This window comes from Panthera uncia, chromosome D2, assembly GCF_023721935.1.
Source record: "Panthera uncia isolate 11264 chromosome D2, Puncia_PCG_1.0, whole genome shotgun sequence".
Taxonomy (NCBI): Eukaryota; Metazoa; Chordata; class Mammalia; order Carnivora; family Felidae; genus Panthera; species Panthera uncia.
The window spans coordinates 70,499,910-70,515,294 of NC_064818.1; the positions used below are offsets into that span (position 1 = coordinate 70,499,910).

The window sequence follows — 15,385 nt, forward strand, 5'->3', positions numbered from 1 at the left end:
CCCCCCCCCCCCCCCCCCCCCCCCCCCCGGTCCATGGTGCTTTGTTTGGGTGGTCCAATCGTGCTGATACAATGTGTGCCACCGCCCCCTGCGGTGCGGGTGATGTGCACACCGGCCACCCACCTACCAGGAAGCCTGCCCCCCAAGATAAGATTCCTGTTTTTTTGGTACCAGTTATAGGCTGCAGGCTTCCATGTCCAATAGGGTTTGAATACACAACTGAAGGTGTGCTTCAGCATGCTGCCTTAATGGAGTAGTACCCAATTTCTAAGTTTGGAATTCAGGCACTCTCCTGGATGAAGGGGCTTGGAAAATGCTCTATAAGCAGTTCTTTCGAAAACTGTTTTTACAACAGCCTCCTTCCTCCCAGGGCGAACGTGGGTGGATCCTGGGAGGCAGCTTCCCTCTGAGCTCATCAGCTGGCAGCTGGAGCCGGGCAGATTAAATCCCAGGAGCCCACTGGCAGCCTCTTCATGCTGGGAGTAGCTGGGCCCATCACGCAGGCCCCTAGGCCCCTTGGCCGCCTGGTCCACAGCTCTGCAGGGAGGCTTCTGGGGGAGCCCAGGAGCAGCCTGGGTGGGAGGCCCGGAGGCTTAGCACTTCTGCTAAGGGAAGACACCCCTCACGGCTCGTTTCTCTCAGAGCAGGGGAAATAAACTCACTCCAAGCAGGAGAGCATTATGCAGAGGAAACGCTAGGTGTAGCCAAGATTTGGGTTTTTTGTTTTGTTTTGTTTTATGAGACCGAAACAACAGTAGGTGCTAGAAAACACTCCGCAATATGCAGAAATGGTAGAAACGTCACACAGATCATAAACCAAAGACCACAAATAACATGCAGCACCAAGGTCATTTTCTTAAACAAAAGGCTCAGGAAATGGCATCAGTGCTGCCATAGTCATTGGGATTCAGCACACGTGCTGAGGGCTCAGTGGTGACAAGTCTGGCATTGGCGGTCTGATCTGGATCCTTCTCTGTTACCACCCTTCCTGGAGCTCCCCCCTGCTCAAAGTCCACACGGGAAGCCTGATGGGGGTCATATATAAACGCTGCCACCCACTCCGGTGGTCCGGCAAAAGTCTCCTTTGAAATGTCACCTGTGGGTTACTCGCCCAGCATGCTGGGTGGGTGAAAAACATTCCACAGAAGAATGTGAGGGTGAGGGGCCCTAAAGGCCATGGTCCTGGGATGGTGAGACCTGGGTCAAGAGCCTCAGTTAATGCTACCTCTGATAGTATCCTCAGGTCCCACCCCCAGGGCAGTGTTTCCTCGGGGAAATTAGCTTAAATGTCCAAGCATGGCACTTTGGTAGCAACCGCAGCCCCTTTTCATTGTTCTTGCCTGGACTACCCAGGAAAGATTTGGTCCATTGTGGCTCTCCGCTCTTCCATTTCCCTATGTTGCTTATCATGCAGAGAAACCTGAGAAGACTCTCCAACACCTCCATTTCCCTTGTTGTCAAAAGGAAAGGGGGGCTTTGAGGCAGCCCTCATTTCCTGGACAGTGGTCCTCCCTCAGGGACGGTTTTGCCCTCCAAGGGACTTTGGCCATGTCCAGGAACATTTTCGGTTGTCATAACTAGGGAAAGGTGCTACTGGCATCTAGAAGATGAAGGCCAAGGGTGCTCCTAAACATCCTACAAGGCACAGGACAGCCCCCACCTTCCCCACGACAAAGAACTGAAAGAACAAAATGTCAATAGGGCCAAGGTTGAGCAAGCCTGACCTGGGGGAACTGTTCAATTCACAGCCAAGAGATCACCAAACAATCCTTATCAAAATTTCCAAGATTGGCATAGAGGCGACCGGCCCACCCTCTGCAAAGAATTCCAAGGAAGCAAGCGGTTTCCCATGAAGAAGCATCTGAATCTAAATTACATTTCAAAAGTACCACTTTGACAAGGACTCACCTTCTCTTATCCTTAATAAGCCTGCTGCACAGGTGGCAAAGCCTTACGGGCTACCAAGCCCAGAAAAACCACTGAAAATAGGATCCATAAAGCAATGCAAAACCCAGCCTGGCCCTTCAGGGCACTTCCCCAGAAGATGGGACAGAGGGGACCAGGGAGATCCAAGTGCCAGAAGCTACACAAAGCTCACAGATGAGAAAGACTCGACTAGCACCTTCTCAGAGCTCGGCGGTACACCAAGAGCACCTCACGGGTGGGATCACACTGAATCCTTGTAACATCCCAGAAGGCTCTAGACCACCATCATCCCCATTTCATGGATGAGGAAGTTGAGACAAAGAGGCTAAGTAGTTTTCTCAAGGATTCACGGCTGGTAAGTGGTGAACTGAGCCCACGTTCAAAATTTCGACTCCAGCTTTCTTGTGAGGAGTTTCACTGTTTGGCCCCAGAATTAAAATTAGAATCTGACTAGCTTTTGTTCCTGGTTTCTGGGAGATAACCTTTACATTCCTGGAAGTTCTTGAGTGATGGGAGGATCTCTGGTATTCATTGAGCCCTGTGGATCACCCCTGAGTTTATGGTAATGAGATGACTCAGAACGGGAGCTGGTCACCAGAAAGACCAACTAGGTTGGGGCTTTGAATCACGTGAGGTCAGTCCAACCTGCCGACCTCCAGGGACCAGAGAGGGGCAGAAGACTGCATTCAATCACATGTCCAATGGCTCAATCAATCATGCCTATGTAATGAAACCCCAATTAAAACTCTGGTCCCTGAAACCCCGTGGAGCTTCCTGGGTGGTGAATGCATCAGTGCGCTGGGAGGGTGATGTGTTTGATCCCGCAGGGAAAAAAGCACGGAAGTTCTCTTTTTGGAGACTCTCCCAGGCCTCAGCCTACATATCTCTGCATTTGGCTAGTCCTGCTTTGTATCCTTTATAATAAAACTGTAATAATCAGTCATAGTGCTTTTCTGAGTTCTGAGTCGTTCTAGTGAATTGAACCTGAGGAGTCATGGGAACCCCTGAATTTGTGGCTGGGGATCCCTGAAGCATGGCTGGCATATGAAGTAAGGGCAGTCTTGTTGGGGGCTGTGCCCTTTAGCCTCTGGAGTCTGTGCTGACTCCGAGAGCCAGCGTCAGAATTGAGTTGTTCTAGGGACACCAGTTGGTGTCAGGATAGGTGTCATTTCCTTTCTTTATGCCAGTTTATGAGCCAGTCTGGCATCTCCATCTGCCAGATGTTCAACAAGAATCTAGGAACTGATTTTAATCTCTACTGAGTGAATAATGTTATCCGGAAACAAAAAGGTAAAGTGCAGTGATTTAGGTAATGTAGTGTAGCCATTTAAAACACACAGAAGGGGAAGGTGCCACCTTTCCATTTCTCCTCTCCTGCTCAAGTCTCTCTGTGTCTCAGGCTTCTTGTCTGAAAAAATGGGAACAACAGTACTGACCTCATGAAGTTACTGTGGGGACTGAGTGACTGTGCTTAGGAAAGTACTCGACTCATGGGAAGAGCTTATGCACATTTGCTTTATTAATACCCAACCATAAAAAAGGAGGCGATGCATGTTATCAAAGCAAATAGTTCTGGGTTCTGTCACATTAGATGGTTTATCATGTTTCTCCAAGTAGGGTCTGGGAGACCACTGGTGTATATGACACTATTTAGGTGGCATTACAAACACTGTTTATTGTTTTAATTTTAATATTTACGATTATAGAGGATGAGCACACTGATTTGCATATATTTCAGATATGTTAACAGCTTCGGATGAGTCTAAAAATGACAATGTTGATAGAAATAAGCATATGTAGTTTAAACATAAATATTAAGCAACTAACATACAGGCAGAACGCAGATATGGGAAAGACTCAAAGTCCTGGTCTCGGAGGCCAAGAGGTGGGGCTGGTTCTCAAAACACTATCTTTCCTGCAACTACGACTGTTTGCTGTTTACAGGTGTGTCCCCTCTTCCCAATGTCAGCAACTGGTTAGAGAGACGTGGCAATGGCCCCTGGCAGACAGTCCCACTCTGGTACCCAGAACGGACCGAGATCTGACTATTGTCACGGCCCCAGTCACGCTGCCAAGAAGCTGGCTGTTAGGATGACACTCCCAGGACAGTCCTTCTGGGCATGGTGAGATGGAGTTTGGAACAGTTGTAACCCCTCAAGACCTCGTCCTTTTTTTTTTTTTTTTTTAATTGCCTTTTGGTTTCCCTTCTTCCTTGTCTTGCTGTCCCAAGAACACCTGCACTTCCCTCCTTCCTTAGGACTTTCTACAATGGCCAATTCTTAGATCTGGCTGGATATCACTCAGTTCAAATGGTTCTTAGAAATTAAGAAAGCACAATCTAAAAAGATCTATCTTTTCTGCTTCACGGCCTCCCCGCCACTGGGAAGAGCCCTTCCTTTATGGCCCCAGCGTCCAGAGTCAAAGCTCTTGCACATCTCATCAATCACAAGGGTTGGACAGCTGGGCCCTTTGGGTCTGGGCACCGGTTTTTCAATCTTCACAGTAGACCAGAGCGGCAGGTGATATTGTATAGCAGGCATTCAGAGGAGGAAGGAAACATGCCCCAGGTCACACAGCAATAAGAACTGAACCAGGGTTCTCACTCGGGTGCATCTGACCCCAGCTCATGCTCTTCCTGGCAAGTCAACTCCGAGGCTGTCAAGCACGGGTTAAAGGAAAGTACCAAGGAGGTACGCGCGGGGTGGCTCTGCCCGCTGGGATCGGTGGATGAGCGTCCCCAAGCCAGGGGACTCGTGTGGAAATAACCACCTCCCTCTTTCCCTTTCCAGCTTCCTGCCCTCCCACCAACCATCCTGTGCGAAATCCCACCACCCTGGCCTTGTCTCGAGTGCCTCTTCTCCGGTGGAAGATTAACAGGACGCCAAAGCACCCCATTGCTCTGCTAGCATAAATTGCAAGAAAAACATTTAGAATATTGATTAAGTGCTTCATGCTCGAAGATTTAAATTTACCTCCTGTATTTCCAGGATTAGCTGACATAATGGGGTCAGTCTGCTGGCACAAATGATTTACAGAACACCCATTGGCAGCTTTCCTTTTAAAACTCAACACTTAAAATTTTCACTTGGTCACAGCCAGAGGATCCCTGGGTATTTAGTAGGTTTGGATAATTGCCTTCCCACCGCCACATCTAGACTTTTGGGGGGCTGGCCCTGGAAGCGTTTTGAAATCACTTCCGGTCTGGTGTCACCCTATGAGGTACAAAGGGACAGACGTTGTTGAGGTGATGAGGCACTGAGGCAGAGGAGGGGTAGGGCACACTATTCTTCCAGGATGGGAAGTCTTGCTTCAGACATAGATCATTTTCAATATTCTAATAGTCAATATTCTAATTAAATGTTTCAATACTCTAATATGGAGGAGTGTAATGGATAGGCAAATCTTGCCTGCCCTCTGTCCCTCTCAGCAACCTGTAAACATCCTACATCCTACAAGCACCCAGACCATTTCTATAGGCTTCAAACTGTACTCCATGAAGAGAAGGAACTGGAGGGAGTAAGGGAGGCCAGCAAGATATCGATGTGGATTCCAGTCCAGTGGATGCTGCAGATCTTCTCCTCCAGGAAAGATGCCCACCTCAAGGCCTTTGCTCCCATGGCCCACTGAGGGCCAGCAGTGGCCCTGTTGTGGGATCCTTAGGGTTAGTGTGGTCCAACCACCAAGGCAGATGATGGGTTATTGTGGGGAAGGGGACAGCCGGCCTCTGCACTGGTGGTTTTTGCAGTAAGCATCCTCACCAAGGCTACCCGCGGGACTGTGCTCGCGTCTCTTCTATGACTGAGAAAGCTGCATTGCTGGTTCTTTCCTAGAATGCTGCCTTAAAAGTCCCGCTAGGGAGAGGGGAGGAGCCCTACTTGAGATCCGTCTGCAACCTCTGGCCTTCCATGTCTCCCCACACACGTTTTCTTTGGCTCACAAAAACAAACACCTGACTTTGGTTGTGGCTTGTGCTGTTCACCAGAGCCTTCTAACTGGTCACAGCTATTCCACACCAACCCTGCCGGCCATGGATCCGAGTGTGTGCCCCCCAAATCTACCAGGCTTTCTCCTGTCACATCTCTTTCGTGGGGAAAGAGTGGCAGGGGCAGAGACAGCAAAATGTTCCCCGGGGTCCTCAGCTGCAGCCAAGAGGAGGTATCAACCTGTTTGACCATGGCATCCAAGACCTACAAATGCCACTTTAAGGGGTTTTCACTTTAAGCTTCCGGACTTAAGTAGTGAACAATGATGCCAAGTAGGGATTTTTCCGATGCTTACTTACATCTCCCAAAGATATTTACTTTAAATAAGCGACAAGCACAGTCCATTTGGTTTAAATATCCTGAGCTTTTTCCAGCTAGCAGACCACTCAAGTGCACGTAAGATGAAATAATTGGTAGAATTTTTAATCTTCCTTTGTTTTTCACGTGACCACTTTGTACAAGTCAAAGGGATATGCCAACAATAGCACAGCCTGCGTCACACTTGTTACTAATATGACTGCCAATTAATCCTGACATGGGAGCTTGGCGGGTTACCCAAAACCTGGCATTTTATCACCTCAGGGGGTTAGCACTTGGACATTTCTATGACATTTTATTCCAATCAATCAACTTTCCTTTTTTAAAGGCGAGCCTTTCACAGGAACTGCAGACGAGTCCCGTATGCCCCACACCCAAGGCCACCCATTCCTCCAAAAGAATTGCACTTGGTCTGTTGATAATTGCACTTTGAAGCCGACTTTTGAAAATGTTTATTCTTATTTCTTCCTTTCCGAGGGGGAAATCTATCTCAAATGTTAAGACAGAAACTCAAGTCCCCAAGAGTTTTCTCATATTATTGTATATTTTAAAATATTACAAGAGGGTGCCTCTCAAGGGAAGTGAACTTTAGAGCTGCCAAAGATAGTTGACTTTCTCCAAATCTGTTACCAATGGATCCCAAGCTGGTTTAAGTCAGTTCTATTCTGAGTAATGACACATGCGGCTGGGACAAACGCCATTCTAAGATATTTCTAGGACCCCCGGCAAATGGTAATTTATCTGGAGACAGCCAGGCAGGCCAAAGAAGGACAGATGGAGAGAATGAGTCTCCTGGGAGTGATACTCCAAAGCGAGAGTCCTAAATCAGTGCCAGGGACCACGTTCTCGAGCCGAAGGCCCGTCTCCTATCACTCACTCGTCTCCTATCCTCTGGCCTCCAATGATTCTTTCAACTGTTGTTAGTATAGGTCATTCTAAAGACATCACCAAGCTGCAAAAACTTTTACTGGCAAACTTTCAGTCTTTCCCCTATTTCCTGTCTCCTGGAATTGCACAAAGAATCCCGACCTAAAGCAGGAACTTTGCGTTTTCCTTATTATTTGAATAGCTGCCTTCAGGAAGCATGGGGGGTCATAACTCCTCTGTCAAAACCAGCTTCTCCTCGCCGACTTTTCTGTTCCCCCAACCAAGCTTGACTGAGGTATAACTGTATATATTGAAGGAATACCAAGTGATGTTTTGATGCATGTATCCATGACAAAAGGTTTATCACAATCAAGCTAATAAACATAGTGTCTGTCACCTGATGTGGTTACCACTTTGGGTGGAGAGCGAGAACAATTAAGATCTGCTCTCTTGGCAAGTTCCAAGTATACAGTACAGTATGGTTAGCCATCATCACCATACTGTATATGAGAGCTGCAGATCCCATCCATCCACCTAACTGCAACCTGTAGCCTTTGACCAGCACCCCTATATTCCCCCACCACCAAGCACCTGGTAACAACCATTCTACTCTGCTTTAAAAGCCTGATGTTTTTAGATCCTACATGTAAGTGAGGTCGGGAACCTGGAGGACATTATGCTAAGTGAAATAAGTCAACTGCAGAAAGACAATACTGCATACTGCATAACTTCCTTTTCTGGTTTTTACTTCCTCCTTTCTGTCCATTCCTAATTCAAAGAAAGAGCTCGGGTTGTCCAAGCTCATGGAATAAGGCAGAAGGACACTGGCTTTGGGTCCAAAATTCCAGCCCTTCCAAAGAAAGTACTACATGATTCTGGTTAAGTCACTAGCCTTTCCCTGCCTCAGTTGACTCATTTGGAAAAGGAAAGGACGTCTGCAAGCAAGGCACAACACCCCCCTCCATCTGCCGTCAAGGGACCCGGTGGCCAACTGACTCGGGATGAGGCATCGCATGGGACATTTTTAAAGCACCATTCTGGAGTGTTCGTTCCGCCCCAGGGACTGAAGCATTACCCCCATTAATCCCCTCGACTCTGGCAGCTTGGTCATCCTTGAGTTTTGTAGAGGAAGAAGCTGAGGCTTGGAGAAGCCATGATGTCGGTGAGGATAAGAGCCTGGGTCTGAACACAAGCTTGGCTGCAGAGCCCATGCCCTCGCTCCCTGCCTCACAGGTGCTAAAGCAGGCTCAAGGAGGTCATTGTCTTCGGAAGAAAGGTGAGGTGTGGTGGAACCTGAAGGGCTCCCTGGAAGTGAAATAGGGCTTAGCTCCAAGGCATGTGGATTCTGTGTGTGTGGCACAGGGTAGAGAAGTTGGGCAGCCTGCTCAATCCTCGGTAGTCCCACACTTCCATCTCCCCTCTGCTGAGAAGTTAAATGGCAGCCTTGACATAAACATCACACTCTAATTTTACTTCGCCCCTCTATTTAGGAGGCAGACTTCCTGTCACTGATACAGGGGAAGGAAAGGCACTGTTTCTTGGGAACAGAGCGCACGTGTCCCCTGATGTTGCCAGGGCAACCTTGCAGCGGCACAGAGCCCTCCTTGTAGGGAGGGGTGGCTGGGCAGATCTGTGTCGGAGGCAAAACACTGTGTAGCCAAGACACGCAAACACCAGAGGAAGCAGAAGTCAGTCGCCGTGTTCTTGGTGGGGGGCGGGGGAAGCAGGGGACAGGAAAGTGGGGAGAATGCCTCCTTATGGCTAACAGAGTCGTCTCTCGCGGAGGAAACTAGTTTCGTGGAGTTCCCAACGATGGCTATTCTTCTGAAATGTCCTCTGTGAATTCGGTCTGACCTTCCCAAAATGTTGACAAGCGGCATCTTGTCCATTGTTTGTTAAGTTCACCGAGGAGAGAGATGTTTTGAGTACCCAACTCCACAAAATTTCCCCAACACGGAAAGAGCTCAATAAACCGGATAAATGCTGCATCTGCGGTCATGCTCTGTGCACTCAGACACGTGCAGAAAAGAACCCGGTCACGCTGCGGCCAGAGCTTGTCTCTTCTACCGGCTGGGAACCTTCTCTGGCCCACTATTATCACTGAATGGCAACAGGGTCCTATCGCTCATCTGGCCGCTTGTCTTTCCTGACGCTAGAATCTGAGTGGACCCAACGAGAACCGAAGGCTGACCTAGGAGGACGCAGGACGCTGAGCACTGGCTGGAGACAAAGAATAGATCCTGTTTCTGTGGTGCGATGTCTGGCTCCAGACCCTCCTCTCACCGGCTGGGGGGACTTTGTGCGAGCCACCTCCCCTTCCTGAGCCTGAGGCCTCCGCTGCAAGATGGGGCAGTTAGATGCTATAATATTCCCCAATCCTCCTCCCAGTTCTGGCAGTTTCTGCACAGTGCTCTGGAGATTGGACATACTCGGGAAATGCTTTAGAAGCATGAAGAACATCTGGTAGACCCTAGGCTGTGCGGCTTCCTTGCCTGCCTTCTCCTTAGTGCCGTGTGTGAGTGTGTCTGAGTGTGTCCGAGGGGGCATGTTCGCAGGGAAGACATAGGAGGACGGGGCAGAGACCCAGAGTCACTGAATGAAATGTAGCAGATCCAAGAAGAAGAGAGGAGACGTTGTGGGAGAGAAGACAGCAAGCAAATCAGAAGCAAAAACACTGCCCCAGTGGTCTATAGGGAACAAAGGGGATTGTGGGTCAGGGAGGTATTGGTAAAAGAAGGTTTCTGGTGAACATTCCGGTGAGCCTTCTCCTTGGTGGCAGCAGGGTGGGGAGAGAGAAGGGAGGGTATACTGCAGGGACAAGTGTGAAGTGATATCACAGGGCCCCGCACGTGACCCCTTCCCCAGCATGGCAGGAAGCAGACATTATCATGTGGTCGCCACTACCCCCCCCCCCAAATACAGGAAGAACCACGAAAGCAACAGGAGTCTCCTAGATCCCCAGCACCAGTTCTGTGACACAAACTCCGTAGGCTCCAGCAAAAGTGTTACCTCACCAAGCCCTGGTGTCCTCAAGTGCAAGAACGAGGCTAGCGATAATACTATTAGTCTTCCACAACCCTCAGGAGGATGGCGTCCAATAAGGTAAAAATGTGTGAAAATATTTCGCAAACATATAAATACGCAACGTCTTGCTAAATAGCTGAGGACTCGTTACTACGAAAAAAAATCAATAAAAAGGAAAATAAACGCTGTTTTGACTAAAGGCAGGAAAGCACTGTTAGCATGCCATGGTGGGTCTGCCCTTGTAGATCTGGATTAACCCCAAGGAAATCTCTCAGCCATTCTCCCTGGCCTCTATTCACACGAGAGGCTTCGTAGGGTAGCTCTACACGGCTCCTCCTACTTTGGAAAAGCATTTTCTTCTGCTTCTGGAAGAACGAAGCCATACAGGACTCTACGTTGGAGTTAACACCTCCCTAGCGACACTGTCTCTGGCTCACCTTCAGACAGAATTAAGTACTCCACGTTGGGTTTAAATGCCAGCAATGGCGACAACCCCAAGAATACCTTCTCTTTCAATACGCTGCTGCTTTGTAGAGAACACAGAATGAGCGTAATATACAAATCAGTACCCGACTCAACGCTTCCACTCACTCCACAGACACAAAGCTTAAAGATTCATCTGCCTAGCCCCCTCATTTTACAGGTGAGGACACCAAGGCCAACTACGGGTACTTGGACCAAAGTCACACTCCCAGGAAATGGGCATCCGTTCCAGAACCCACCTTTCTCTCCACTCTGTGGCACTTCACAATCTCCATTTATCGTGGTTATAATGCACTTTTAAGATTCAAACCCGAGCAGCCCTCCATCATCAGCCATCTATCTTTAAATGCAGTGTAGGAAATCGGTCCGTGTTTCCCCCCCCCCCCCCCCCCCCCCCCAGAGGCGAGCTCCAGCTGGGAGTTTGGGCTCGGCTCTTACCTGCAGATTTGCACAAGGTGGTAAAACATGAGTGGGGATCTCATTCTCCGACCCTGCAGGTCCCAGGGGCTTGTTCTTGACCCGGAAGGCTGTGGTGGTGGTGGCAGTGGTGGTCTGAACTGGGAGGGCTGGCTGCCACACGGTCACATCGGAGCCATTGCCAAAGGCTTGAATTGCATTTTCTGCAGTAAAACAGGAGGAAATCCAATTTCAAAGTCAAGCAGCAAATGTAACAGACAGGATACACGAAGCCAGAGAGGCACGCTAGAAATTCAGATTGCAGTATTGGACTTCTCTGAACAAAACCCATCCATCCATCCACCCTACACATGCTGGGAGCCAGCCATCAGGTCAGGTGCTCAAAAATCAATTCATTCATTACACACTGCGATGGACACTTAGGTACGTTCAACGTGCAACAAATATTGCTCCTATTTATGTACCAGGTGCTGAGCAAGATGCTTGCCCTGAAATGCTCATCACTTTGAAACCCAGCCTCGAACCTGTATTTTGGGATCCCCATCACTGTCCCATCTTTCAAGAACATCCTCCCGCACTCTTAAAAGTCTATTCGAAACGCAAACTAGTTGGTGCTTTTTTGCAAAAAGTAACATATCCTTAATTATGAGACTGAGGCAACTTGGTGGCATCCACACTAATTTGGCAGGCAGTGAAATCACACAGCGAAAACTGTGATTTCTTACCACCACGGAGCACCCTATACACTCTCCGAGCAGCCTCTGTGAGCCAGGCACTGCTCAGAGTACGGATGGAACCAGTTTCTTTAAAAGAAAATTCTACCCCAAATCTCATCAATATATAGTGAAAATTTAAGTAAGATTATTTTTTTCCCTTTCCGCTCCCAGTCTTCCAAACAAAATCTGCATAATTAGGTAGGAGCAGCCCTGCTTAAATGAAAAGTTTAAAATGTAGAACTTTAAAAGCTTATTACAATTGCATGGGATTAGATTGTTTTTATGGCAAGAGTAAATTGGTTGTGTGTTGTTCCCCTCCCCACGATGAATTAAAAACAGTTTTTAATCAGGTCCTCGGGGATTTGGCCTGGCTTTAGGAATTTTTTATTTCATATTCATTGTGTAAGAAATCAAACTCCCCCATTTGAGACCTGAATGTGCAAATTGTTAATATATGACTCCTTGCTGGCATTTTTTCGATATACCAGACAGAATAATTGAAGCCTAATCTTCCTCTTAGAAGTGACATTTTGTTCTAAAATTGTTATCCTTTAAGTTCAGGCAAACTGGAAGCTTGTTTTCCAAAACTTTACGTTTTTTTTAGGCTGTAAGAAACAGCTTTGAATGAATATAAATACCTTTTATGCTCCTAGCCGTGTTACACGGCTTACTGGCTCGGTAGAATGCAGAGAAAGAGAGACGCAGCGGACTGGTTGCCTCGAATAACCCAGAACAACCAGCACCACAAACCGCACAGCCCTCCTTTCTCTCATGTGGATTCAAGAGACCCCCTTCCCAATTATTGGAACCACCTGTGCTTTCCGGGGTGTTTGCCTTGCACTTGGGGAGTTGGTTCACTCGCTCATTCATTTACTTGAACGGAATGTGAATGGAATGTGTACTAAGTGCCAGGAGCTGCTCTGTCCTAAACATGTAGCAGTGAACATCCGTGATGGCAACAAAAGACAAGAGTCCGTGCCCTCACGGGGGTCCCATGCGGATTGCAGAGGCATGTAAGTGACATATGCAATACATTCCGTGATGAGAAATGCTTGGAGGTGATGACGCAGGAGTAGGGCATGACTCCTGATTTCGGCACAGGTTTGTGAGTTCAAGCCCCACATCGGGTTCTGTGCTGATGGTGCGGAGCCTGTTTGGGATTCTCTCTCTCTCTCTCTCTCTCTCTCTCTCTCTCTCTCTCTCTCAAAATTAAGAAACTTAAAAAGAAAAGAAGCAGCAGTAAGAATGGAATAGGGAGCCGCAGTTCAGATACAGTGGTCTAGGAGGTGAAAGTAGCTTCTGGAGAAAGACCCGAGTGACAGTAACTGCTAACTTACCTCCACCGCAAGCTCATTCTTCTCTCTCTTCCCCTCATCTTGGCCAGGTATTTTGGCTTAAACCTAACCGTTCCTCCCCCCACTCCCAATAACCAGAAATAAACAATTGGTTAAAGTTGTGCTCAGGACAGAGGCATCTGGGAGAGCTCCGGCTAATCTGAAGGCAGAAGAATTAGGTTAATGCATTTGAGCTGGAACCTACAAATTTCAAATCCTTCTACTCTGGAGTCTTTGGCCAGAGAGTGAATTTATAGGTGCTGCGTCTTTGGTATGCGGTGCCCTTTCTGATCGAAGTATAAATGGAATGACTATGAAAAATTCTGGCTGGCTTTGGTCCCTATTGAAGACCAAATGTATTTATTTTTATTGAAAAGTCATTAGCAAAAATATGCCAGACTATTCTCCCCTTCACCAAAATATTATTAAGCAGGGACACCTTCAATTTCTCCACGAAAGAGGAGTTGTCCAGCCGGTGTGAGTATGATCTTCTCCCATACTAACCTATGTTGTCATTGCTTTATCTTCATTAAAACTTGCATTCTGCCAGAAGACTATGCAGGATGTGGAAAAGAGGGATATATACATACATTTCTTTTTTTTTAAGTCAAGACCAAACAAGAGATCCGAGGTACAATTCAGCGGTACACCCAACATCTTAGCAAATGTCTCCGTACTTCTGAATATGTGTGTGATTTTCAATTTCACTTCGGTGTCCAGAAGCTTGTGTTAGTTTTAAGATGATCAAAACATTTGGTTATAGCCGCATTATTAAAAGTACCTAGTAAGCAAATCGTGTAGATTTGTCTTTTCAACAAAGGAAACAATAGAGAGGTTTTAGAATAAATAACACTTAAAAGCTTTTCCATATACATGGTAAATTGGTAGCTAATTCTTTGGTCGTCAGTCATTGCATAGCAGAGCATCCTGGAGAACTGTCACGGCTCTCAGAGGGGTGGCTGAACCTTAATTCCTAGAAACTTGTTCCAATGCCTCTCACCAGGAAGTTACACCTGGTCCCCAACGTTCGGGCAGTTGTTCTTGGCCAATGGGCCCTTAAATATCAGGAATGAGGCAAAAGCAAATGAGTCCCCCCACGGGGGACAGGGGCTGCAAAGAAAGGCACTCGGGCTTCGGATCCATCTTTGCATGGATGGTCTATACGAATAAACAGCTGTTTACTCAACTGTGAAATGGAGACAATAATACCCATATCTCCGAGGGCTCTTGCCCAGATTATAGTAAATGAGGTAATATATATATATTGCACTCCCTACAGAGTGAGTCGAAGGTTCCCAATAAATTAAAGGTGGCTGCCACAATGTGTGAGTGAGGTACTCAAGCATCTCAGCTGGACTGTCACCTCCAGTGTGCACATCTCAGTGGGTAAAAGGGAGACCTGGCCCAGTCCGACGCATGCCCATTGTTCACACCTGAACAATTCTCTCTATCCCTCACCCTTTGGGAAACGTGTTTTCTAACTGCCTGAAGGACACCGCAATCAGAGCCGAAACTATTTCCAAGCAGGAGCCCCCTTAGTGCTCAACTGTGTCTCCCGAGATAACACATCCTGAGGCTCCTGGCCACATCGCCAGCTTATCCCACTCAAGAATTGTTGCTTCTCCTCTGAGCCAATCCTGATCATCCAGGGGGCTATTGATGTTAACGTTCTAATTTTTCTCCGAGAGCCCTTGGAGGCCTACCCCCATCTAATTTGTCTGAGCTTCTCACATCGTATATCGTGCCCAGGTTTTAAGAACCTTTGGAACAGACTTTGTGCTGGTTGCCAAGATCAAAATTTGATCTGTGGGTAGGAGCATTCTATCCGACATAATGTACCCTCCGTTGTTTGAATCTCTTGCTCTCTTAGGCCTTTGGTTTCAGACTTAGCAGCACTGACTTGCTCTGTTCCCTGCTGCGTTGCGTAGTGTGGCCAAGAGATGCTGGACTCACCATCAGAGATCAGGAAAAAAAGCGACAGAAAGAGAGAGAGTGAGAGAGACAGAGAGACAGAAGAGCCGGACCCAAGAGACATGAAGGTACAGCTTGAACACAGAGAGGAGAGCACGCTTGTGTTTGCTTCCTTTTTTCTTTTTTTAAACTCACTGAGACATGTATTGTCCTTGAAGAAGTTCAAAAATTTGAAGCACTCTTCCAGATCATTCCCACTGTTGTTGCAGTCACACCATGGGGCCACACTGAGGCTACTGGAGTCTATGTAGTTGGGGGTCATGACTGTACCTAAAAAAGTAAAAACAAGGCATCTTGTTCTTGTGTGAGGATACAGACTTTTCCATAGCCTAAAAGAGAAAACAAA

The 15,385-nt window shown here is 47.6% G+C and overlaps 1 protein-coding gene across 2 annotated transcripts in view; it reads right to left on the bottom strand.

The window, feature by feature from the left end:
- GFRA1 (GDNF family receptor alpha 1) overlaps positions 1–15,385 on the bottom strand; it is a 208,858-nt gene that overhangs the window by 16,959 nt on the left and 176,514 nt on the right. For both annotated transcript variants that reach the window (XM_049645846.1, XM_049645845.1), the window contains 2 exons: positions 15,175–15,309; positions 11,040–11,221 (listed from right to left, as the gene is read on the bottom strand). In XM_049645846.1, coding sequence (XP_049501803.1) covers positions 11,040–11,221; positions 15,175–15,309 — 317 coding nt within the window. The remainder of the gene's footprint in view (positions 1–11,039; positions 11,222–15,174; positions 15,310–15,385) is intronic.